At 49.0% G+C, this 25,835-nt stretch overlaps 2 protein-coding genes across 2 annotated transcripts; one reads left to right on the forward strand and one right to left on the reverse strand.

Moving 5' to 3' along the window:
* The first annotated feature begins 4,645 nt into the window (after window positions 1-4,645).
* On the forward strand, window positions 4,646-11,099 carry FKBP11 (FKBP prolyl isomerase 11). The gene is made up of 6 exons (XM_079966889.1): window positions 4,646-5,101; window positions 5,416-5,481; window positions 7,036-7,123; window positions 7,641-7,674; window positions 8,945-9,015; window positions 10,860-11,099. The coding sequence occupies exons 1-6, from the start codon at window positions 4,661-4,663 to the stop codon at window positions 11,075-11,077; spliced, it is 918 nt and encodes a 305-aa protein (XP_079823015.1). The 5' UTR covers window positions 4,646-4,660; the 3' UTR covers window positions 11,078-11,099.
* Window positions 11,100-11,966: 867 nt separating this feature from the next.
* Window positions 11,967-25,512, reverse strand: DRC2 (dynein regulatory complex subunit 2). The gene is made up of 10 exons (XM_079966753.1): window positions 25,392-25,512; window positions 23,617-23,741; window positions 22,746-22,885; window positions 20,895-21,062; window positions 20,257-20,426; window positions 20,003-20,141; window positions 18,066-18,263; window positions 16,359-16,577; window positions 13,045-13,197; window positions 11,967-12,394 (listed from the first exon to the last, which is right to left on the reverse strand). The coding sequence occupies exons 3-10, from the start codon at window positions 22,875-22,877 to the stop codon at window positions 12,101-12,103; spliced, it is 1,473 nt and encodes a 490-aa protein (XP_079822879.1). The 5' UTR covers window positions 22,878-22,885; window positions 23,617-23,741; window positions 25,392-25,512; the 3' UTR covers window positions 11,967-12,100.
* Between the last annotated feature and the right edge of the window lie 323 nt (window positions 25,513-25,835).

Raw genomic sequence — 25,835 nt, forward strand, 5'->3', positions numbered from 1 at the left:
AGTTAATACAATACATAAGCTGATGGCAATTTATAGCTAGCAAGTTAGTTGCAAATGCGCCCTTTAAAATGAAAGCTCTCTCGTTAGCTACATGTCAATGGCTTATAAGAGTGCCTTGTGCTGTTTAGATTTCTCTTCCACAAAATTGTACAGTGGTACCTCGGGTTACAAACACTTCAGGTTACAGACTCCGCTAACCCAGAAGTAGTACCTTGGGTTAAGAACTTTACCTCAGGATGAGAACAGAAATCGCGCGGTGGCCGTGTGGCAGCAGCGGAAGATCCCATTAGCTAAAGTGTTACCTCAGGTTAAGAACGGTTTCAGGTTAAGAACGGACCTCCGGAACAAATTAAGTTTGTAACCAGAGGTACCACTGGACTTTGCTCTGTGATTGGGGGCAGTGACCATGTTCATGTTAAGATGAATCCTGGGATGCTGCTGACTCAAGAGTTTTCAGACTTTGGTGCTGGCCCCTAGAAATTAGGAAAACATACAGGGCTGCTGCTGAAGAATGCAACGTATTTTCCCCCTAGTCATTAACAGTTTGTTACAACAGCTGTTCCTCTACTGTCTGGGTTCACTTTGAAATCCAGAATTGTCTTTGCCTTCTTCTAGACATGTGAAATTACACACATTGCTGGATTACATCTGTTTTGTTTAGACCAAACACCACCAATACTAGATCGTTCCTCATCTTCGAGAAGTCCCCTTATCTTTTTTGGCAACTGCTCTTGCAGCACACTCAAGGTGACAGTCCCTGCTGATACGAAATGGCAGGCATGTTTGCTTTCCACGTCAGCTTTAATAATAGGCAACGCTACCTGTGAAAGCAAATGCCTGAGAACTGTCCAGTCCTTTCCATTCCATATGGTCAAAGAACCCTGTAGCTGAATGTGTGTAATGCTCTAAAGATTTTCTGTAGTCAGACACATCTTAACTGCAAGTTGAGGTGTCTCTGTGTATTCCAAGTTGTGTGCTAGTGCCCACATTGCTTGTACCACCATCAGTTTGTGTACACAGCTGCACATGCATTTGCAAGTGTGCAAATAAACATTATATCCATTTTGGTAGGCTTCTCCATATCTGGGCTAGAGGTTGAATCATTAGGTGCAACGGACAGGCTCCTGCGCTTTTCATTACGGTGCACAAACAGCCTTTGGGCAGGCAGAGCTTGTTCTGCAGGATATGCAAAGCTGCGGGTGTACACATTTCTGTTTGGAAACAATTAGTAAAAGTTCAGAAGTCCCATGCTCTCCTTTCCACCTGGCCACTCCAGTGCACATCTGTGCATATTCACAACCATTATAATTATTCATTATAATTATTCACTGCCAGTGTGTAAAGCACCATAGAGCTAGACAAGCAACATAGACAGGTCTCTGCACCCACAGAGCTTACAGTTTAAAACAGTGAAGAAACAATAGGGCAAAGGGAGGAAAGGCAGAGGAAATGTAGGCAGATGCTGTCACCTTTCTTAAAGTATGCTGGTAATTAGGAATGAATGGGGATTAAGAGGAAAAGCCAGATGAAATGTGGAAAAGGTGGGTTTTGAAGAAAGGGAGAGAGCAGGGATCATGTTTATGTATTGTGAATGCAACAGTACATGCAAGGGTCAGCAGCCCTGGAAGAACAGGGAGAGATAATTTAAGAGAGTAGGAGACCTTCAGTGGGCTATAGTTCATGGGTAGACAAACTAAGGCCTGGGGGCCAGATTCGGCCCAATCGCCTTCTAAATCCGGCTTGCGGACCGTTGGGGAATCAGCGTGTTTTTACATGAGTAGAATGTGTCCTTTTATTTAAAATGCATCTCTAGGTTATTTGTGGGACTTAGGAATTCATTCCTAAGGTCAAATCTGTATCCAGGGCAGCTGTTTACCAGCTCTATCTGGTACGTAGGCTGAGACCCCTATCTGCCTGCAGACTGCAGACTGTCTCGCCAGAGTGGTGCATGCTCTGGTTATCTCCCGCTTGGACTACTGCAATGCGCTCTATGTGGGGCTACCTTTGAAGGTGACCCGGAAACTACAACTAATCCAGAACGCGGCAGCTAGACTGGTGACTGGGAGCGGCCGCCGAGACCATATAACACCAGTCTTGAAAGACCTACATTGGCTCCCAGTGCGTTTCCGAGCACAATTCAAAGTGTTGGTGCTGACCTTTAAAGCCCTAAACGGCCTCGGTCCAGTATATCTGAAGGAGCGTCTCCTCCCCCATCGTTCTGCCCGGATGAGGTCCAGCTCCGAGGGCCTTCTGGCGGTTCCCTCACTGCGAGAGGCCAAGTTACAGGGAACCAGGCAGAGGGCCTTCTCGGTAGTGGCGCCCGCCCTGTGGAACGCCCTCCCATCAGATGTCAAAGTGATAAACAACTACCTGACATTCAGAAGACATCTGAAGGCAGCCCTGTTCAGGGAAGTTTTTAATATGTGACATTTTAGTGTACTTTTCATCTTTGTTGGAAGCCGCCCAGAGTGGCTGGGGAAACCCAGCCAGATGGGCGGGGTACAAATAATAAATTATTATTATTATTATTATTATTATTCATTATTATTTTTTCAAAATATAGTCCGGCCCCCCACAAGGTCTGAGGGACAGTAGACCGGCCCCCTACCGAAAAAGTTTGCTGACCCTTGGCCTAGTCCAATAGTGTGAGGCAGGGATGATAGCGCATGCGGGCAGAACTTCCACATGGTCATGCAGTCCGTGTGACCAGGCCCTAGCTCTCATTCCCAAATGTGGGATGGGTTTTTATAGGTAAGAGAGGATATATTAATTGCAATTAATCCTTTCAGGTGCCCAAGTATGTGGTTTGAACAGTGTTTTAAAATACCATCTTTGGCAGAAAAATTAAAATGCACACGGACTAGGCCAGGGGTCAGCAAACTTTTTCAGCAGGGGGCCGGTCTACCGTCCCTCAGACCTTGTGGGGGGCCAGACTATATTTTTTTTGGGGGGGGGGATGAATTCCTACGCCCCACAAATAACCCAGAGGTGCATTTTAAATAAAAGGACACATTCTACTCATGTAAAAACACGCTGATTCCCGGACCGTCCATGGGCCGCATTGAGAAGGCGATTGGGCCGGATCCAGCCCCCAAGACCCAGTTTGCCCACCCATGTCCTAGGCTGTAAAACCTTGATTTGAGCAAGTCCAGCTTTGAAGTAAGCTGGCTCTCCTATTCTTACCAGCTTAACAATCAATCAGGCAACAAATTGGGAAGTAAATTGGAAAATATAATTTATATACCGTATTTTTCGCTCTATAAGACGCCCAGACCACATGACGCACCTAGTTTTTGGAGGAGAAAAACAAGAAAAAAAATATTCTGAATCTCAGAAGTCAGAACAGCAAGAGGGATCACTGCGCAGTGAAAGCAGCAATCTCCCTTGCTGTTCTGGCTTCTGGGATAGCTGCACAGCCTGCATTCGCTCCATAAGACGCACACACATTTCCCCTTACTTTTTAGGAGGGGAAAAGTGAGTCTTATAGAGCAAAAGATACAGAAATTTGGGACACGGGTGGCGCTGTGGGGACGCAGGTGGTACTGTGGGTTAAACCACAGAGCCTAGGACTTGCTGATCAGAAGGTCGGCGGTTCGAATCCCCGCGACAGGGTGAGCTCCCGTTGCTCGGTCCCTGCTCCTGCCAACCTAGCAGTTTGAAAGCACCCCAAAAAGTGCAAATAGATAAATAGGTACCGCTCCAGCGGGTAGGTAAACGGCATTTCCGTGCGCTGCTCTGGTTCACCAGAAGCGGCTTAGTCATGCTGGCCACATGACCCAGAAGCTGTACGCCGGCTCCCTCGGCCAGTAAAGCAAGATGAGTGCCGCAACCCCAGAATCGTCCCGACTGGGCCTAATGATCAGGGGTCCCTTTACCTTTACCTAATTTATTTACCGATACTTTATGATGTTGCACTGGTTCACAGAAATGGCAGCAGTTAAAGCTATGCAGGCAAAATACTTATATTTAAAGTGTAACCCACTTGAGGCATCTGCCTGAACTGGAGCAAGCACAGCATAGCTCTGCCCTCATGGTTGGTTGAAGAGAGAGGGGAACAGGGAGTAGTATAAGCTCCCTCCTCTCCAGGAAAGGAGGGGAAATGACATCACACAGTGTTCTTTCTAGCATTTGTGTTTCTATGGTCTGAGCATCTGCCTATCAGTAATACAGCTCTGTGGTGTTAGCACTTTCTCATGCTGACAAGAATATACCTTTATTAGCTTTTGGCTGCTAATCTCCCACACCAAAGCCGAGTCTTCCAGTTTGTGAAGAAGTGCCCTGTGAGCATATGCAGAGTGTGCTCCTCCTCCCAGGGCTATCCAGAGCCAGATGGCGGGGTATAAATAAATTATTATTATTCTATTTTCAGAGAGGGTGGGCACCTTCCTGGGCGCCATTGTGTGGGTGCTGTGGGGAACAGCGTGCTGACCTGCGGAACTCCCTGCTGCAGGATTTCCCCAGAGCCCTGGATGGGGAGAAGAGGCCTGCTTAGCCCACCTTCCCCTTCCCACAACAGCTGGGTGCGAACAGAAGGGCACAAACAAGGAGGCACCTGTTCTCCAGCAATAAAACTGCTAGCACATTTGCAAAGTTAAGCAGGGTCATGTATGGTTTCAAATTGGATGGGGGGGGGGTCCTGCATGGCAAAGGGGTGGACTAGATGATCCTCGGGACCCCTTGCAACTCCACGATTCTTCTCCAGAAGCATTCCTACATGACTTGCACCCCGTTCGGGGTTGCTGCGCACGTGTCTCTCGAAGGCCTGAGAGCAGCCCCTCGGCTGCGCTCCCGGTGCCAGGAGAGCCCCTTGCTCGCTCGCTCGCTCGCTCCGGCCCTCCTTCCTTCCTCCGGGGCGGGGAAGCGGGCAGCAGGGGGCGGCGCCAGGAGGAGGCCCCCTGCCCTGCCCGGCCCGGCCCTGAGGTGCAAGCCCGGCCGCCGCTGCTCCGACTCCGTGGGCCACCTCTCTCTCGCCATGCTACCTCTCCGCTTCGGCCTCGTCCTCGTCCTCCTGTGCGCAGCCGGCAGCCGCGCGCAGCGGGCGGAGGACGAGCCCGAGAGCCCGAGCCCAAGTGCGCCCCGGGAGCTGCAGCTGGAAACCCTGGTGAGGGCGCGCGGGCGCCGCTGCCGGTCCTGCCCGGCCGGCGGCGAGAAGTGCCCGGCACGCCTCCGAGGGCGCTGCCGCCCGAGGTGCCGCCGGCGGAGCTAGGAGGGAGCGCGCCTGGTCCTCGCCGGGGCCTCTTGCGCGGCGGCTGGGGCGGGAGGAGCGCAGCAGCAGCGCCGGTGCCGCTGACTCTCTTTGGAGAGGCCCCTCGGCCGCCCCCCGTTTGCGCGCTGCTGGACGGAGGGAGAGCCACGTGCGGCTCGGATCCGGGCCCCCCGCTGACGCCCTCCCCTCTCTCTCTCGGCTCTCCGCAGGTGGAGCCCCCCGAGGACTGCGCGGAGCGCTCGGCGCTGGGAGACACTCTCCACATTCACTACACGGTAAGCCGGGGCCGGGCGGAGCGCGCGGGGAAAGCCGCGCACGAACACGTCAGCACCGGCGCTTCCCGGCCGCCTGGGGAGGGGCTTCCCGCGGCTCCGCCCTCCGGGTGCCGGGCAGGAAAGATCGGGAGCGGCGGGCGCGTTGGTGCGTTTGGTTTTGGAAAGCCGAGCTGTGCGCCCCGGTGCCAGTCCTCCCTTTGCCGCCGTGGAAGAGGCTGCGCGTGTTTTCGGAGCAGCCTTCCGCGTCACGAGGCTGCCACCTGGACACCGGGACAAGCCCGGGCTGAGGCTTCTGCGGGGCGCAAGGGCTCCCAGCAAAAGGGCAGAGGAAGAAGGCTTCAGTTGCAGGCAGGCTGGTGCAGACCCGGCGTGGGGCAGCCGGGTGCCCTCCAAATGTCGGTGCATTCTGGCTCCCGTCAGTCTCGACCGCTGGTCCTGCAAGCAAGCGGCTGGCGGAGCTGGGTGTCCCAACATATGGAGGGGATTTAGGGCAGCGCAGGCAGTTACCCCGCACAAGGCACCCAGTTCAGGAGACAAAAAATAATAATAATATTAACAACAACAAAACCCAGATTTGTACAGGTACTTAAGGAGCAGATGGGGCTCATCCGCCTGGGAAGGTTGCCCATCTCAGAGAAGGAAACTGATCCTCAACCTCGGCTGCCATGCAGGACATCTTCTGGAGAAGAAAAGCCTGAGGAGGCAACCCTACACAAATCCAGAGTGGAGTCTCTAAGATAGTTGCCTCCTTTCTGCAACTCCTGCAGCCAAGCTGGTTCCAGATGTGTTGTTCTACTTTCCTTTGGACCACATCAGCAAGGCCTGTCTTGTGATCTGGGCAGCTGAGGACCTCCATACACACCGCCCAGGCTTGCGCCCCAGGGGCCTCACCTTTGTGCTGCTATTGCAGCTGTTTGACTTCACCCCTGGAGGTGCACTCCATTGTCTCTCAAGATAGACAGATGCCAACAGCCTACTCAGAAAATTCATTAAAAAGCAACTGCACCAAAATGAATTATTGTGAAAATAAGAATAGGTGCCAATTTTTGTCCTCATTTATGGTGCTGTATTACCAAAGTCTGCCCCTGACCTGTTGGCTGCCCCTGGTGTAGAAAGTGTCCCTTGAAAGTCGAACAGGTATTCTGAAGGGAGGGAAGCATATCTTCTTAGTTACTGGGATAGATGATGCACACACCACAACACCGTAGAAGAGGTGTTCCTGTCAGTGTGAGAAAAGCGAATGGGTCTCCTTTTAAAAAATCTGGCTTTTAAAAAATAATAATGGAAAATGACGTCATGGTAGAAATCGCCACCAGCCTTTTTCCTGACACTGTGTTGCTCCATTTGTCTCAGAACCACAAGTTTCCACACTTCCTGCAAGTTTTGTTTTTCCGTGCAGTTTAGCAATTGCTTGTGGGCTTCCCTTAGGAAATTGCTTAGCTGCCATGAGACTAGACTAGCTGCTGGACTGGCTGGGGCTTTGGTGGGATCTAGCAGCTGTCAGCACTGATGGCAGCAGCTGAATTGCTGGATCATAGCATTCTTTCTTTGCAGGGTACCCTCGAAGATGGCCGCGTCATTGACAGCTCTCTGTCCCGTGACCCACTGCAAGTGGAGCTGGGCAAAAGACAAGTCATCCCAGGTACATCTTTGGAACTCACGCTCTGAGGCCAATTTGGCTAACGAACTTCCCATGCAATTTGGACAAGAACTGGAGCAGGAATGTTATCCACTATTGGACCTTTTCCAATACAGTGATACCTTGGTTTACAACCATAATCCGTTCCGGAGGTCCTGTTGTAAACCAAAACTGGTTGTAACCCAAGGCGCGCTTTCGCCAATGGGGCCTCCAAAAAAAATGGGTTGTAATCCAAAAAAAGGGACACACTCTTCCCCTTCATTATATATCTTTAGTGCCAGGTAAAAACTTAAAAAGTTAAACTGGAAGCCTGTGTTTCCTGTTGCTCCTTTACTTTGCTTGCAAGTGGCATCATTTAAGTTCTGCACTTGAGTGCTTGCTACTCTACTGGTTCACTCAGCAGCTCACAAGTGACTCTGACCCTGGCTGAAAGCCGAGCGGCTTGCATTCTCTGTCAAGTATAAACAGTGCTGAATGTAAGCCATACTTAACTCTTACCTGTGTTTATTCTTTTGCTCAGGTTTAGAACAGGGTCTGCTGGATATGTGTGTTGGGTAAGTAACTTTCAGTGTGCTTGCCTTGTAGTCATTGTACATCTCTGAACCCCTTCCCTAAAATGGACCTTTCACAAGCTTAATGCAAGCCACAATTTCTCACCTTCTGATGCATCTCATCCTATGCTACACTCAAGATACCCCTTTCTTAACTTGGGAAGGTTCCCTTTGAGGCAGTGTAAGAACTCTTGGTCTCGTCCCATAAATGTGCCTGCTTGAAAACTTCTCTATTCTGCCAGACCTATGCAGGTGATTAAGATTATCTTGGCCTGGGGTATTGTTTAGAGGGTTGCTGCTGTTGCTGCTGTTAATTTTTTGGATCTTTATTTTGGATCTTCTGGTTTATGTGGAAGTTGTTCATTTTTTATTGTTTTTGACTACTTTTGTCATTTTTGTAGTTGTGTAATTTTTTTATATGTTGTAAGCCGCCTTGAGCTTTAACTTTGGAAAGGCAGCATGCAAATAAAATAATTGATTGGCCAATATCCTGTAATGGTTTTAAGATGTTTGTTTTAAATTGTTTTGACTTTAGGATGGTTTTGATTTTTTATTATTTTACTGTATGGTTTTATGATAGGGACGTGGGTGGCACTGTGGTCTAAACCACTGAGCCTAGGGCTTGCCGATCAGAAGGTCGGCGGTTCGAATCCCTGTGACAGGGTGAGCTCCTGTTGCTCGGTCCCAGCTCCTGCCAACCTAGCAGTTCGAAAGCACCCCAAAAAGTGCAAGTAGATAAATAGGTACCGCTCCAGCGGGAAGGTAAACGGCGTTTCCGTGCGCTGCTTTGGTGTCGGTGTTCCGTTGTGGCTTAGTCATGCTGGCCACATGACCTGGAAAAACTGTTTGCGGAGCGGACAAGTGCTGGCTCCCTCGGCCTGCAAAGCAAGATGAGCACCGCAACCCCAGAGTTGTTTGTAACTGGACTTAACTGTTAGGGGTCTCTGTCCCTTTACCTTTATGATTTTATAGAGTTGTAAACCACTATGATTTATTTCTATATATCAATAAGCAGCAAACAAATATTTTTATGTATAAATGTGAAAAGGAAATCCAACTTTTAAAAAATTGATGTGAAGCATCCGTAGAGCATTTATTTGAATCCTGCTCCCTCCAGCCAAGGAATTTCTAGATTGTTTCACTGATGACTGCAATTTTCTGCCCGGGTTTTTTTTTTTTTTTTAATGCCCAATGAATCCCCACTGAAGTCAACAGCTTTGTACACCCGTGTCCTGTCCTCAAATGCTGACATGGCATTCCTTCTTCCTGGCAGGGAAAAACGCAGAGTCGTCATCCCCCCTCACCTGGCATACGGCAAACGAGGTTCCCCACCAGCTGTCCCAGGTACAATCCAGCGACTAGCACCAACCTGATGGCCATGTGGCAGGACATCTTGGCAGGCTGTGTTTTTCTAGGCTGGTCTATCTGCTTCCGTTGCCTTTGGATGCACATGGGCTCTGATTTGGGGTTGAGGAACTGAAAAGGGGAGCTTGGAAAGCAACTGACTGTAGCGGTGTGGTTGCTTACAGCATTCTGATGCTGTGGGATAGCTAGATGTGAATTACCACTGGGTGACTGCATGAGAAAGAGGCAATGTGGGGTGCTTGGTACAGTATTGGCAGACAGCATTTCTTCATCAGTCTTCTTTTTAAATGCAAGATATTTAGTTCCTTCCATTCCCTTCTCATCTCCTGCTTATCACAAAGCAGCAGTAGCAAGCAGTGGGTTTAACTTCTACAAAGGGCTGAGCTGAGCCTGAATCCTGCACAGAAGCAGTGTTGGGTCAAGATTTTCCTGCCTGAAGCAGAGCCCAATAGCCCCTGTTAGGGCTTTTAGTTTTGCTGCAGCAAATTCCTGGCTATGTTCCTACACCCAGATCTGCAAAGAATTGCTGTAGTTAAGCAATGGTGAAATGTACTCTGCACACACTCAGAAGCACTCTTTCCTTTATTATTACTTCATAATTTCCTGGGCCGAAACAAGGCATTTAAAAAGGTTTTCTGGGCTGAAGAGTGGTTTCACATTTCTAGTGAAAATGCACCCTAACATAAGGTGAATTCAGGCATGTTGACTGAATGGGACAAAATTCACACAAACGTGTGGAAAGTCCAGAGTTGCATTTGAACGTGTGAGATAAAAGTCGCATCCACAGGTGTTGCAGTGTCACTGAAGGCACACAACTTCTGGAGAAAACATGGTGGCCAACCTGTGTAGCTCACAATGGAGCATCTGGCCAGTTCAGTAAAGAATTAGGATGTTTGACTTACTAGCTGCTGGCATTGGGGCTGAATGGGATGGCATCCTCAGCTGAAGCTGCCCTGTGCTCATCACCCCACATGAACCCCATTGCTTTAAGGATCTGTGGCTGCCCACAAAGTGTGGCTGGCATATGTGGTTGCAATCCAGGTATCAGCTTGGGCGAAGTATATGCTCCCCTAGGAATTAGTTTGCATATAGTTTGCAGTTAGACAAGCAGCCATGGCCCTGCTTACGTTCTGCCCTTGGCCTGGCAGTTCATGTAGCCTGCAGAGCCATGCATTTTGAGCCTCCATGCAAATGCAGGTGCTCTGCTGGCTTTTGTGCCCTGACCAATTGCACCAGTGCAGGGATTCTGGCATAAAGAGGATGAAGGCAACCCTTTGGGTCTCTCATGTGGAGCATCCTATGGACAATACAGACCTTCAGAGAAACCTAGGAAGCGCAGTGTGGTCTACGTTGACTGGCTGTGAGTGTCCAAGATTCCAGGCTGGATTCTCTTCCAGCCTTACCTGTGTAGGCCGGGGACTGGGTGTGCATCTTTCTGCATGCAAAAGAGGTGCTCTACCACTGAGCCACAGTCCTTCTGCAAAAGTTACCTTTTGCCAATACAGGATATGGGGCCGGAGGGACTGAGTGCCTAGCACAGGGAAGCAGAACTAAGTTTCTCTTTTCTCCTATGCTAGAAATGACATTTAGTTGCAGCAGCACTAGTGGTGCAGTTTGCACTATGATATTGAGGAGGGCCTCTTGCTAATTTTTTTGAGTGGGCTCCCAAAGTCCTGACAGCACCACTGAGCAGCTCAGAGCCTTGTTTGTGCTTCTCTAGCTGCCACAGATGCTTAACACTGACAGGACAGATTTCCTAGGGACCTGCCTTGCCTGAATTGTCCCCCAGCGCTGCTTCACCCAACTCCCTCCTCTCTCTCCAGCTGATGCAGTCCTGCAGTTTGAGGTGGAGCTGGTGGGGCTGTCCAGAGCCACCTACTGGCAGAAGATGCTGAATGACGTGCTGCCCCTTCTCTGCATCGGGCTTGTCCCTGCGCTCTTGGGGCTCATTGGCTACCACCTGTACCAGAAAGCCCGGGCACCCCGTGTCTCCAAGAAGAAACTCAAGGAGGAGAAGAGAAACAAGGCTAAGAAGAAATAAAGTGCCCCCTCACCTTTTTGGACATGGCTTTGCGGTTGCTTCTGTTGTGGGGTTCTGCTCTGTTGTGCTCGCACTTTCACAAAAAAGCGGAGGGAAGGGGTAGGTTGGATGAAGGGCTGGTCTCACCTACTAGGATGTAGTAGTTTGAACAGTCTTTAACCAGGGAAGGGTTTCTAGGGGGTATCATTGCAATATATAAGCAGCTCAGTCTAGCTGGTCAATCGAAGATTGCCTATTTCTGAGAGTCACGTCTAGCAAAGCACTGGCAGGCCATTCAGAATATACATTGAGCAGTACTCATGTATTGTTTTACAAAGTTTAAAATTCCCATGGCCTAGATTGTGCTGCAACAGGGGACAGAGTGATGCATTTGCAATCCTTCAGGTATATTTGCAATATGTTCTCTAGACGTCGGTGGCCTCCAGCTCTCGCCAGTCCCAGCCAGCATGGACAAAGGCCAGGTACTCCAGGAGCAGAAGCCCAGCAGCGTCTGAAGGGCATCCTTGATTTGCACAATGAGCTTTAAATAATTACATCTTCCTTGGAGGCCCTGGGAATTGTAGTCCTGCAAAGTGAAGGACTTTTTGCAGCACACATGATAGATCTGATCTCCCAGCATTTGGCAGGGGTATTAAGTCAGCTAAACCCTACCTCTGAACTTTAGGATGGAGAATTAAATAAAAAGCTAGCACTCTGGAAAGGAATCACACACAAAAGTTGGCACCTGCGCAAGTGCTTAGCCGCCTCCTTTGCAAACAGCTCTTAGGCCTGTGCACAAGCCTATAAAAGAAACCACTGGCAGTAGACACACCATAAATCTGAGTTCCCAATATACCAGCCTTGGAGGCTTTGCTTGCAGAGGGAAGAAAAGGCTCTAGTACGCATCAGCTCAGCTCTGTTCAGCTGTTTAATGGCAGGTATTGGCCCTTTCCCAAAGGCCCCCCAACAGGCCTCACTCTTCTTTATGCCCAGTGGTCTGTGAACATGACAGAGGAGGATAGTTTGAAACCACACGCCGCTGACTTAGAGGATCCGCTTGACCTCGAGTGCTGCCTCGACCACGTTATAGATCGGCTGCTTGGCAGGCTGGGAGGAAGGTGGGGCAATGTTTTGCTGGTTGACAATCATCAGCGGATTGATCTGGCTCAGAACCTCGTCGTTCACCGAGATGCCATCCAGGTACTGCTTGAGCAGCTGCCTCAGCCTGAGGTTGTCTTGGAGCAGCGCTTGCTTGGTCCGCTCCAGCGAAAGCTGCTCCAGCCTCACCTTGTTGTATCTTTGCCAGAAGCGCTCCAGCCCCACGTAATCCTGCATCATCTGGAAAAGACATGGAAAAGACAGGCTTCTGGGTTGGTTCTAAGGAGCTGCATTGCTGTCTTTGGAGAAGATTCCCTGCTTTGAGTCAGTGACTGCATTGGGAGAAACAAACTGCTCTTGAGCAGCTGCTAAATTGGGAAATACTGCTTGTGAATGTAGCAGCCAAAGGTCTTGTAGCAAAGATTATTTCCTATAGCTGTGTGGCAAGTGAACACCTCAAAGTCAGGTGGGCCTGGATAGAGAGGCAGGCAGAATGCATTCTGGGAAAGTACCAGAGGCAAAGGTTGAGCAAGTGTCATGGGGCTAAGTGCATCACTTGAAGTTCTATGGTGGTTCCCCTGCTGTGAAGAGCAGACATAGGGAGCCTGATCAGGATTGGGGTTGTGACATGGGGGTTAACTGGCCCTGCCATGGTCTGAATGGAAACCCTTTCCACCCCAGCTGCTGCTGCTAGCCTTGGGGTGGGGGCTCCCATTGGTGCCAGGGCTGTATTGCCTCAATCTGACCATTCCTTCTGGGAAAGAACAGCCCTGAATGCTAAACTGGAGACACTGAATAATCCTGACAATAAAGCAAAAGAACTGTTTCCTCCTCTGCTGGTGAAGCAGGCACGCATGCCTTTCTCCCCTTTCCACACACAGACAATTCACCTGGGCGAGTGGCTCTTCCGGTTTCTCCAGGACCACTTTATCCACAGTCTTCTGTTCTTCCCAGGTCAGGGAACTGGCATAAAATGGCAGCACTTTCTCCTCCTCCGACTCTAGCCTGCGGCACATCTCAGCCAGGCGCAGGATCAGCTCTGCCTATGGGGGACGGGGAACAATAATCTATCTGCCACAGGATACACTTCCCAGGGTCTGGCACTGGAGTGTCTCTGTATAGTTCTAAAGTGGGAGTTTTAGCTCTCTGGAGGGCTAAGAATGCCTTCACAGGATTTTCAGCACTTTTACCAAACTACAATTCCCGGGATTTTTTAGAGCAGGGTGAGGAGCTTGTGCTCCTCCTGATGTTTGTTGCTGGATTCTAAGCACCCAGAACTCCTAGCCTGGCCAGTTGTCAGGAGTGGTGAAACTGGTGGTTCTGACAACAGGAGGATGGCTCCTTTGGGAAGAAGAGGCTATACGGCTGTGTACACATTAATGGCTCGAAATGCAGCTAAATTGTTTTTTTCTCTCAATCCAGACTGAAGCTGGTTTGAGGGGAAGCACATCAAAACACAGTATTTCGTAAGAAACAACCACATAGATATCAATTGTGGATAATGCCATGTGCACATTACTTCTCTAACCAGTGGTGGGAGCGCATTGGGTGCAGCGTGAACACAGCCTGTATCTCGTTGCCACATTACAATCATCCCTGGGCTCCTGTATCTTTGAGAGTCACCACACATGATGTCCCCCCCCGCCGCCCATGCTGAAGTAATCTGTGTAAGAAGGGACATGTACACCACTTTGTGAGAAAACTGCACACACAACTGTCCTCTGAAAGCTGCTCAGCACCCTGGCTTCTAAGCAGATTATTGTGACAAAATGAGAGCCTGTACAATTTTCACACGAGTACAATTTTCACACAAGAGTGTTCCCCGCACCAAGAAGAGATTTAAGATTTGGAGTTATTTAAATGTACACTAAAATATCATGTGACTGGGACGAACACATCTGTGGCAACATGCCTGTCACACAGGGACACATGCCTGTGGCAACATGCCTGTCACACAGGGACACTCAAAAGAGAGCCAGAATTGCGGGCAGCTCCTTGGCAAGGGAAGAGTTACAGGCACACGGTATAGTATGCATAGCACTTGTTCTGTTACAGTGCAAGGAATTAGGTTTGCACAACGGAATCCCCACCCCACCCCCCACATGCATGCCCTGCACCCTCCCCAAATCTGCTCCAGAAGGTTGGGGGAAATCCCAGAACAGATTTAAGGGATGCACAGGGAGAGGAGAGGGAGGGGATGTTCTGTTGCACAGCCAAAGCTTGTGCTGATCAAATGAGTGCTTTCGATGCTGCCCAAAGTGTCTGGAAAGAACATCATCCTTTCAAGGCAGAGGAGACAAGGAGTCTTGGGAAGGCTTGCATCCTCTCCTGCCATCTGAGGCTGGGAGGACCAGCATTAAAAAATTTTAAGAACCTTTCTAAACCGATAGATAAATAGATAGATGATCTCAAGTGTGCAAAAACTCAAGTGCAAAAAAAAACCCCATTGATTTAAAACCACTAAAAACAAACCAGGATCTGAAATTCAAAAATAAAACAGAGCATCATAGGATAGAAAAGTAAAGGGTCCAGCTTTAATAATCAGGGTAAACTTGCACAACAAAACTATGCATTCATCAGGGGTGGTGGCTAAAAGGAACCACATGCTAAAAACCGCCAGATAGCCTAGAAGCATAAGGTGTAGCCTTCACTACTGCTGCTTCTCTCTCACTCTCACCATTTCTTATTCTCGCAGGAATTCCCAGCCATCTCTTCTGTTTAAACAATCCCAGCCACTGTTTGTTCCTTTCCCCAGTCAAGAACACCTTATCTTTGCCCCCAATAGACTGTGCAGCTCCCTCCCCCTCCTCCTCTGGAAGTGCTTTCTGTTCCAGCATGGCCAGGACTAAGAGAGGCAAGAGGCAAGCTCCTCCACTGCTCTCCAAGGTCATGTCGGGAGCACATGCACACAGAGTAGCCATTGCTTCTTAAAATACAGTGGTACCTCGGGTTAAGTACTTAATTCGTTCCGGAGGTCCGTTCTTAACCTGAAACTGTTCTTAACCTGAAGCACCACTTTAGCTAATGGGGCCTCCTGCTGCCGCTGTGCCACCAGAGCATGATTTCTGCTCTTATCCTGAAGCAAAGTTCTTAACCTGAAGCACTATTTCTGGGTTAGCGGAGTCTGTAACCTGAAGCGTCTGTAACCTGAAGCGTATGTAACCCGAGGTACCACTGTAGTTTAAAGAAAGTGGGGGGGGGGATAGGTGGGGGTTTTTAAAGCCCATTATTTTCCACATTACCAGATCTCAGCTGCTCACGAGTGTAATATATCTCATATGCAAGATGGGAAACAAAGGGCAATTCCTCTAAGCAAGGGAGCTTCTCAGCAAGGGAGGTAAAACCTGTCTGATTCCTCCCTGCCTTGGAAATGTCAGCAGTATAGGCATCTGTGTCCATTCAGGAGGCAGTAGGCCCCCCCAAAAAAGCTAGTCTCCACTAAAACAGCTTCATTTGGAGCCAACCAGGTGCTATTTTTATAGGCCAAAGCTGTGCTTGCACATAATGTGCAAGAACTCTCCTGGATCTGAACTCCATTTTGAGAATCCCAAGGGCTACCAGAGATACCAAAAGTTTGATTTATGCATGTTCTCTTCAGTCAGGGGCGAACGAAGTTGTCGTGACACCCGGGGCGGCAAACCGCTATGTGAGGCACATGTGCAGCGGTGCATGCATGCGCTGTACTTAACAATGCTGCACATATGCTGTACATAGTGGTTTGCTGCTGGCACCGCTCCAGCGCTGTACGGATGGTGCCGAGATCCTCTGCTTGCGGCTGCAGGATTCTCCGTTTGTGGCTGTAGTGGTGACAGAGGGATCCCACTGTCATCCGTACAGCGCTGAAGAGGCGGCAGAGGCAAACCACTATGTACAGCACATGTGCGGCGGCATTACGTACAGCGCATGCATGCGACACCGCACATGTGCTGTACATAGCGGGTTGCCGCTGGCACCAGAAGCCTCTGCTCGCAGCTGCAGCCCCGAATGGCTGCGGCGGCACGATGGCTGTTCGCCCCTTCGTGAGCCCCCGCAGGGTGCCTTCTTGTCACCCCCCCCCAGACATGGCACCCGGGGCACCGTCCCCCCCCCCATTGCGACGCCACTGTCTTCAGCTACCTCCATTCTTCCCATCCTATGTACTTTCTCAATTTCTGGGAGGAAGGAGCCTGAGACCAGGACTACCCAGAAGTGCCTACAGTTTTACCTTCTGCATAACACGTTCCAACACTTTGAGAGCCCCGCTGCTCTCCCTGGACAGCTTAGCCAGGTTGCTACGGGCCTTGGCTCTGGCCCGGTTCATCTCGCTCTTGAGCTTCTGCAGCTGCTTCAGCACCACCTCCTTCTCATCGCGGACTCGCCGGTTCTGCTCCTCGCTCTCCCGTGCATGAAGAGCAATCTTGTTCTTCAGGATGCCAATGAGGTCCTGGTGACAAGAGAGGGATCTAATCAGCCGACAGGAGGTCTTCTGTAGCCAGTGGTGTAGCGTGGGGGGTGCAGGGGGGGCCGGCCGCACCGGGCGCAACATCTGGGGGTTAGGGTTAGGGGGCGCAAATCCACGGGTTAGGGGGCACAAATTACTTGCCTTGCCCCGGGTGCTGACAACCCACGCTACGCCACTGTCTGTAGCAACTATAAACTGAAACTCATGGCTGCAGGAAGAGGCGCGATTAGATGGCCATTTTGGTTTACAGTTTTGGTGGTGTGAGATTTTACTGTTGTAGGGGGTTCAAAGTAATGATGGGATGAGGAACAACTCCAGATATTTATAAGGCATGGGAGATGGGGGCAGGGTTTCATGAGGATCTGTTGCTCCGCCCACCACTGATATGCATCACCAGATGTTTGCCCAGGAATCTATTTTTCCCCAGGTTCTTCTGTTGGTGGGATGAGGGGGAGAAGGCAGATTTATGGAGAAGAGTGCTGGAGGCTGATGAATTTTTTATCTTTTCTAGCCTTCCGATTCTGTCCACTGAACTTTGCAGGCCCAAATCAAATGTTCAGTGCTCCCTCCATCTGGTGTGACCTCCAAGGCTACCACTGGAATGGCAGCCAGTCCAGGATCTAGCCACATAGAGGGGATACAAAGGTAAAGGTAAAAGGACCCCTGACAGTTAAGTCCAGTCGCAGACGACTCTGGGATTGCAGCACTCATCTCACTTTACAGGCCAAGGGAGCTGGTGTTTGTCCGCAGAGAGGTTCCCCCCCTCCCGGGTCATGTGGCCAGCATGACTAAGCCACTTCTGGTGCAATGGAACACCGAAACCAGAGCAGCGCAAGGAAACGCCGTTTACCTTCCCGCTGGAGCGGTACCTATTTATCTATTTGCACTTTTGGGGCGTGCTTTTGAACTGCTAGGTTGGCAGGAGCAGGGACCGAGCAACGGGAGCTCACCCCGTCACAAGGATTCGAACCGCCGACCTTCTGATCGGCAAGCCCAAGAGGCTCAGTGGCCACCTGCCACCCACGTCCCTTACATAAAGGGGATAGTTCATATAAATTAATAGTTCATACAGACACCCTGTTTCCTGCAATCAACAGCAACACTTCAAGACAAGGCCATGATAATCACCAATGCAGGTAAAGGCCCTGCAAAGGGTGTCTCCACCATGTGAACCCAACTAAGCTGTGAGCCAAGTGGCAACCTCACACACCCCTGGAGGTCACTGCAAGTGGACTGCCAATTGTAGAAACTGGGCCACCGGTTAGGTATCTCTCTTGATGGTGAATTGCAAGGGGTGGGGGGATATAGGTTAACGAAGGTAACTTGGGGAGGCTGTTAATGCTACCATTTTGAAAGAACACCACTGCGTAGAAGGGACAGCACAGCAATATTTCAGCTGCAGGAGAAAGCAATGCCTGAATAAAGCCCAAATGTTTCCCTGGTCCGACCAGCCCAAGCAGGGCCACTCACTTGCATCTTCTGCAGTTTCCTCATCTGCATCTCAATCTCCTTGGTGCTCTTCTCATCTCTGCGTTTGAGGCCTTCAAAGGCAAACTTACGGTCTTCCGTTGCCTCTGTGTAAGTACGCAAGGCCTGCTGGAAGCGTTTCCACAGCTCCTCCACTTTACCCTCCAACTGCATGCGCAGGTAATGCTTCTCCTCCAAGTTCTGGGGCGGAAATGAACACAGATTAGTATTCTGCTAGCAGAACAGCCGGTCCTATTCTGGTCTGCTCTGCAGTTTTCCAGTCAACTGACTCATTTGGGACTAACCCTAGATCAGCCTGCCTGCCCAGGAACTCCTTTCCCAAGCAAAAGAACACCATACATTTAGAGGACATCTGATGCACACTGAAAGCTCATGACTTCCTCCAAAGAATCCTGGGAACTGTAGTTTGTTAAGGATGCTGGGAAATGTAGCTCTACGGGAGGAAACTACACTTTGGAAGATTCTTTGGAGGAAGTCATGAGCTTTAAATGTGCATTGGATGTGCTCTAAATGTATGGTGTGGAGGATCTGCCCTTTAAAAAATTGTTATTGTTTGTTATTATGCTATATATTTGTGTAATTTTAGATTATAAATTGCCCTGTCATATTTGGATGAAGGGCAGTACAGAAATTTAATATAAATAAATAAAAAGCCTTAGTATGCCCAACTGGTTTTCTTTGGGGGTTTTAAAATCATGAGTATGGGCTCCAGCAACAAGAAACCTTGTACCTGGAGAAACAATGAAAATAAGGAGGACCTGCACATAGTTTCAGCTACGGTCTTGTTTCCCCAATCACGAGAATCTCTCATATGGCTCTTCCTGGGATCTTACATGGAACTGGATTTTACAGCCTCAGCTCTGTGGGTTCTTTCTTCCTCCCCGCCCAGTAATGTGTGGCATAACACAATGCATGAAAATGACACCATCCGCCTATGTATTCCCCCAGCCTGCAAGCCAATTATGTGGGGGTGAAGGGGCTACAAAATCAGGTCATGAGTTGATTCACTACACATTACTGGGAAGAAGAGAGAAAGAAATATACAGCAGAGGTGGTTCCATGTTTCTTTCAGTGTCTAGTTCTGTCTGTAGACCAGTTCAGCCACTGACTACAGCTACATATGCAAGAAAACACAGGGATGGTAATGGGTGTATTTTGATTACATAAAATGTGTTTGAGCTGGGGCCCTTCATCATCAGCGGCAGCTACAAATCAATGGAGGGGAAATAAACCCAAACGAAGTATATGATGATGTGTTAACAGACAAAGAGTTGAAGGAATACACATAGGCTTCCAGTCAAATGAGGTGCCAACGCCTGATATTGGGTGCAGGATATATTTAGAACCTTTATAATTTCGAGGAAGTCCTGGCATGTCTAAAACTCTGTTGAACATCTCCATGTAGCTTCTGCCCATCCCACATTCTTTCCTTGTTTTTTTTAAAATTAACCAATATATTGGCACATAGCAGACGTATAAGAACACTGGAAGAGCCTGCTGGATCAAGCCAATGGTTCATTTAGTCCAGCATTCTGTTCTCACAGGGGCCAACCAGAGGCCTACAGGCAGCCTCAAAGCAGGAACTGAACATAACATAACATTGTGATTCCCAGCAACCGGCATTCACAGATAAATCAGTGTAACTAATTAAAACTCACTTGGAATGGGCTAAAACAATTAAAAGGAAAAAAGGGGGAGCATCAGCACAGAGCTGATTATGAAATAATGAGGCCCCAACTTGCATATTAAATAACTTTTAAAAGACCTATGAAAGGCAGGTTTCAGGGCTATGCCATTGCTAAAACGTGCACATATTTTTTCCTGAGGATATTGTCCGTTTCACAATATGATAAATCCTCCCATTCGTTAGCAAACTTAGAAATTGCCATAAAGTTTCCTCCCTGAGTTTTAACCCAGACCTTGTTCTTGACGTCATCTCTTGTACTCTGGAAGTCGAGCCTGGCCTCATATTCACTGTCAGTAAAGTTTTGCTCCATAGCCAGCAGCACATCCTGCAGGTACCGGCTCTCTAGATTATGGTGACCTATAATTATCTTCCTGGTGAAAATATGAAAAGCCATGTGAGTTCTAAGAGTCCAACGAAACGCCGTTTTCCACAGTTGCTGAGCCACCATCTTTCCCAGCCCCACCTCCCTCCCTTCTTCCCTTCTACCTCTCTGTGTCAAACTCCGTCTGCAGAGCTTGCAGCTCCGTTTGGTAATCCTCCTCTAAGTAGCCAATGCGGCAGCGCTGGAGTTCCAACAGCTGGTCTATGTTGTGCAAGTGGCTGCGCAAAGCATGCGCATATTGAGCTTCTGCCTCCGTGAGGTCCTTAGCGAGGGACTGGAGGGGACAGAGATGCATTAGACAACCACAGCAGGAGACCAATCTGTTTTAAAGAGCTAAAGAATTCCACACTAAAAATATTGAGAATGCTAAGACCTAAAATAATAAATTGTGGTATCTGAAATAACTTATATTAAGCTGGTAAACACACATAAAGCTTCTGAACTGAATCTGCTGTGGATTGGCCCTGGCATTCCACACTGCATTCAGTTCTTATACCACTGGGACCCACTGATAGCAATAATAAAGAACTGTTAAGAGGTCATTGCAGAATTGTTCAAAGTGCAAACCACTTTTTCCTACAATACAGATGTGCCCTTTGTTATTCCCCTTTGCTCCTTATTGGCAAGTGTCACAGAGCTGCAGTGAGTCTCAGAAGCTGCGTGACTTCACTCTCCAATCTCTAAGAGAGCCATTAACAGTTTCACAGTCTCCTTCCAAGGGCTTTTCCCGGCCAGGGCTCACCTTAATGACATTGTCTTTGCAGTCCACCACACGTTCAAAGGTCTGGCTAAGAATCTCAATGTCCTTACGCAGCTCCCTGGCCTTGACCTCACGGAGCACCGTGCGCCACTGTAGGGTGATCTTGTGCAGGTTTAGTTCACTGTTGCGCTCCTCTTTGGCCAGTTTTTCCTGCATTAAGAGCCACAACTTTACCCAGGCAAGCCCAACACAGCCCAGACATTGCAAGCTAAGGAACCAGACAAAGAATAAAGGTAGTAGGCAGTAAAATTTATTTCCTAAAACCATTGTCATCATAAAACTAGTGGCTGATCAATAAACACAAGATGCTGGACTACATGAGCCTTTGGTCTGATCAAAAGGAATTTTCTTATGTTCTTAGGATGGCAACCTTCTCCACAGGTCAGACACCACTTACACTGGTCACATATTAGCCCCAGTGTCAACTGAACACCCTGAGCATGTTCTGTGCTGATAAACTGCATTGAAATAGCACTGATCCTTTTAGAGTGATGTGGGAGTGATCATCAGGAAATACCTCCCAAATGTAAAGCCCCTTAGGCCATGTCAATATGACAGACAGACTGGGGGACTTGTGAAACATCTTCGGAGGTGTTCATGAAGACAGTGTACGACCAATTTAAATTTAGAGATTTGTATCACTGGGGTCTTCCAACTCTAGTGCCATGTTTACCTGAAACTATTCATTACATCACCCAATTCCAGTTTCATACTCAATATGCCACCAAGTCAACTGATAAGAAAAGGAACTGAAAGCATTTTGGGCTAATTGGCAGAAATCTTTGGTCAGAACAAAAGAGATATGATAAGAACTAGAGTGACACACAATCTAAGCTTCTGGTACTAAATTTAAATTCACCCGTTGCCATGGCCCTCTGTGGCACACATAGGGCCAATGCTCTCTCACTGGATTTCTGTGGCGGAAGTTGTATATGCCTGGCATCGGCTATTGTTGTAGCAGCAGTCAGTTCAATTTAATATCAAAAGCGTCAGTAAGGGCTGCACTGTAACTTTGCTCACTGGTCTGAATCTTCATGAGTTAAGAAGTCAGGTGACCACGAGAATCAGCCACAGCTCACTTTCTCCAATATAGGCTCCAAGGCCTTTCACTATTCTTCCATCTGAGTGACTTGTTGCCTGTCTACATCTATCTATTTACCCATCTGCTTGCCTTCTATGTCTTGCCTCTTACAGCAGAACAGAAGCAAAGACCCCCAAAATGGTACAGAACAGTAATTACAGGAAAATCCCAAAGGTGTTGAGCTTGAAAGACTTCCTCAAAGTAGTTTTAAAATAAACTCCAACAATACAGGCAGTCATTTAATTAAACATCTATTTTGCTCTCAAAGAATACTCCTCTGGGGAAAAGCACTGAGCTCAAAATGTGTTGAGATTCTAGGATTTCCCAATTAAGTTTGTGTCCTGCCTTGCCCATCTGCCTCCAAACCACTTACCTAGTTTTGACCTTTTACCTTCCAGAGATTACATATAAACTCTCACTACAATCTACCATGCTAGTTTCAAGCTCTTTCACCTCCTGACTGCATAAAATGCTGCGGTCAGAGAATACGATTTTAAAATGACTCTATTTTCCATCCTGCATTATCTTACAAGTGGCACGTTGCAGACTAAAAGATGGTCTTAGCCTCACTGCTGAGAACACCCTAAGATTATGTGATTCACCCTGTTCTCTCACATTTGGAAACAAGACCCCTGGAGCACTGTTCTGAAATGTGAGCAGGTCTGCTGACACTCCTCTCCCCGCAACACGCCATATATCTTCATGCTTCCTTGTAGCACAAACCCCTTTATGTCCAGGCAAACAAATGGTACCTTTAGGAACTGGGCCAGCATGTCCTCCTTCTTCTTCATCATTTCTTCCTCAGCCAGCCGCTTCTGTTGCATCATAATCAGCCGTTCTTCATCAGTCAGGGCCGCCCGCTTGCGCCCTCTCTTCTTCGGCATGATTGCACCTATAATGGAGGAAAGTACAAAGTACAAAGAGGAGGAACCCAGGCCTCCTCCTACCCCTTTGGGCTATGCCAAAGGGGGGGGGGCAGCTCTAATGGTCAGACCACTTCTGTACCTATACCTCTTTTGTCAGTATAGACCAGTGATGGCCAAACTTGGCCCTCCAGCTGTTTTAGGACTACAGTTCCCACCATCCCTGACCACTGATCCTGTTAGCTAGGGATGATGGGAGCTGCAGACCCAAAACAGCTGGAGGGCCAAGTTTGGCCATCACTGGTATAGACACACCAATATGGCTCTACTGTAGCCTCCTTTAACTTGTTGTCCATACCCATTCCTTCTTTATTATCCTGGCCTTGCTTTAAGGATCTCAGGATTATGAACATCAGAGATGGGAAACCTGTAGCCCTACAGATGTTGACTCCAACTCCCATCAGCCCCCACCATGATCATCGGCCAGGAATGATGGGAGTTGTAGTCCAACCTCATCTGGAGGGCCACAGATCCCCCATGCATAGTTTGCATGGTCCCTCCCCCTTTCATCCACATATAATCCTGTGACATTGATTAGGTTGAGAAATCATGGCAGGTCCAAAGCCACCCAGGGAGCTTGATGGCTAAATCCTATTTGAACCTGGCTCTCCTCAGATTAAGTCCACTAGCTCTCTCTTTCTTGCCTTTTATTTCCTTCCCTTCCCTCACCATTATTTTTATTGCAATTCTTAGAACTCACCTTGCCTGAAGCTTCAAATCTGGGTCAATCCACTGCCTCACAGGCTAGCTATGAAGGCTTTTCCACCAACACTATCAAAGGTTTGTGAGGAACACGTCTGATGAGACCAGAATTGCCAGGAATGCCTATTAGAGGAGAGAAAGCAAGCATATATGAGCCTAGAAATGGCAAATAACCAAACATCATTGTGGCCTGACTTGGTTGCCCTATGGAGAGGCCCCACTTCCTAAAAATTAGCGTTGCCACGTTGTTTACGGACAGATGCTGTGTGCTTTCTTTAAAGCAGTGTGTAGAGGTCAGAAATCAACAAGTCATGTCTCCTGCTGTCACTGCTTTTTCACGCCAGGTAATGCTCCCATTTTAAATGATTACCTGCCATGCATCTGTTCAAGGAGCAGAGCCTCTGTCCTTAAAGAAGTGGCAAATAAGTTGGAGATAATCCCTTTTTCTTTCTTGTTAGATGTGTTATCCTGCCTGTAAAGTATCCCTCCCTCCTGGGATCAGTTTTGCCATCTAACCCATGCTCACGAGACTATCTTCTGGTTTCTCCTATCAACAAAGCATACAAGAGACCTGTTTTCAGAAGCTCGTAAAGCACTAATTCCCAAATGGTGTGGCCTGACATAACTGCTAATGGCCACAAGAAATAAAATGGCACAATCAAGGGCTCCTGCAAGTCCAAAGCACCAAGCAAAGATTGCTCACTGTACCCTCTGCATGATTCACTGCTCTGGTCTGTGGTATCTCTCCATCAGATGCCTTTGGACCACCCATCCCGGCCTTAGGCCCAATTACGCAGCCTCAGGGGAGAAGGAAGGAGGGCTGCCTCTCTGCATGAGTCGCTCCTCTGGGATCACCTGCTTCCAGGCACCTGAAGCTGAGGCAAAAACACACAGCTCCCCTGAGCCTGGGTAATTCTCACTCTTACATAAATGGGGTGGAGGAAAAGGCTTTTTGGGTATACGGATGACGCTGCATGGTTTTATTTTTTATTTTATTTTTTAAAAGCCTGTCACATGGATCCAACAGAAATGCTTCATGTTGGATGCTCCCCCTTAGTTGTTGTTTAGTCGTTTAGTCGTGTCCGGCTCTTCGTGACCCCATGGACCAAAGCACGCCAGGCACTCCTGTCTTCCACTGCCTCCCGCAGTTTGGTCAAACTCATGCTGGTAGCTTCGAGAACACTGTCCCACCATCTCGTCCTCTGTCGTCCCCTTCTCCTTGTGCCCTCCATCTTTCCCAACATCAGGGTCTTTTCCAGGGAGTCTTCTCTTCTCATGAGGTGGCCAAAGGATTGGAGCCTCAGCTTCAGGATCTGTCCTTCCAGTGAGCACTCAGGGCTAATTTCCTTAAGAATGGATACGTTTGATCTTGCAGTCCATGGGACTCTCAAGAGTCTCCTCCAGCACCAGAATTCAAAAGCATCCATTCTTCAGCGATGGGCCTTCTTTACGGTCCAGCTCTCACTTCCATACATCACTACTGGGAAAACCATAGCTTTAACTATACGGGCCTTTGTTGGCAAGGTGATGTCTCTGCTTTTGAAGATGCTGTCTAGGTTTGTCTCCCCCTTGCGCAGCCCTAATTTAGATACGGTGATGTGGTGGCACCACCCCCTGAAAGGCAGGCAGGCAGGCAGGCAGGCAGGCAGGCACTTCGGATCTTGGATGCGGCGCAAAACATCTTCGCAGCCAGACTCCTGTCGTGGTTAAAACTGCCCCCCCCCCGCGCATCCCCCCCCCCCTCCGGCTTCGCTACCCCGCCGCCGCGCCTACCTCTCTGTTTCCCCCTCGTTGCTGCAGGCCGAGTCCCTCCGGTCTCCTAGCAACAGCCTCCCCAGCCAGAGCGAGGGCGGCGCAGCCGGGGAGGGCGGAGCCGGAGCGCCCTCCGGGCGGCCCGCTGGGCGAAGCGGCCTCCGACGATCCTTCCGACGCAGCCAGCAGCGTCCGGAGACTTTTCAAGGGGCCCCGAGGGGCGGGCTGTCTCGTCCAACCCCGCGCCATGCAGGGATCTCGACGCAGGATCCCCAGTCCACTCTGAAACCATGCCGGACCCTGCTTTGCACTGCAAAGGTGCGGGCAGTTTTATTGCTGCACCTGCTGCTGCTGCTGCTGCTGCTGGCATCCGTCTGTCTCGAGAGCAGCGCCGGTTTTACGGATAAGCCAAACAAGCCCCCCCAAAATACACTTCTTCTTAATTGTTTTTCACTATTAATACTG

Source organism: Podarcis cretensis (genome assembly GCF_951804945.1).
Source record: "Podarcis cretensis genome assembly, chromosome: 2".
In the NCBI taxonomy this organism is placed as follows: Eukaryota; Metazoa; Chordata; class Lepidosauria; order Squamata; family Lacertidae; genus Podarcis; species Podarcis cretensis.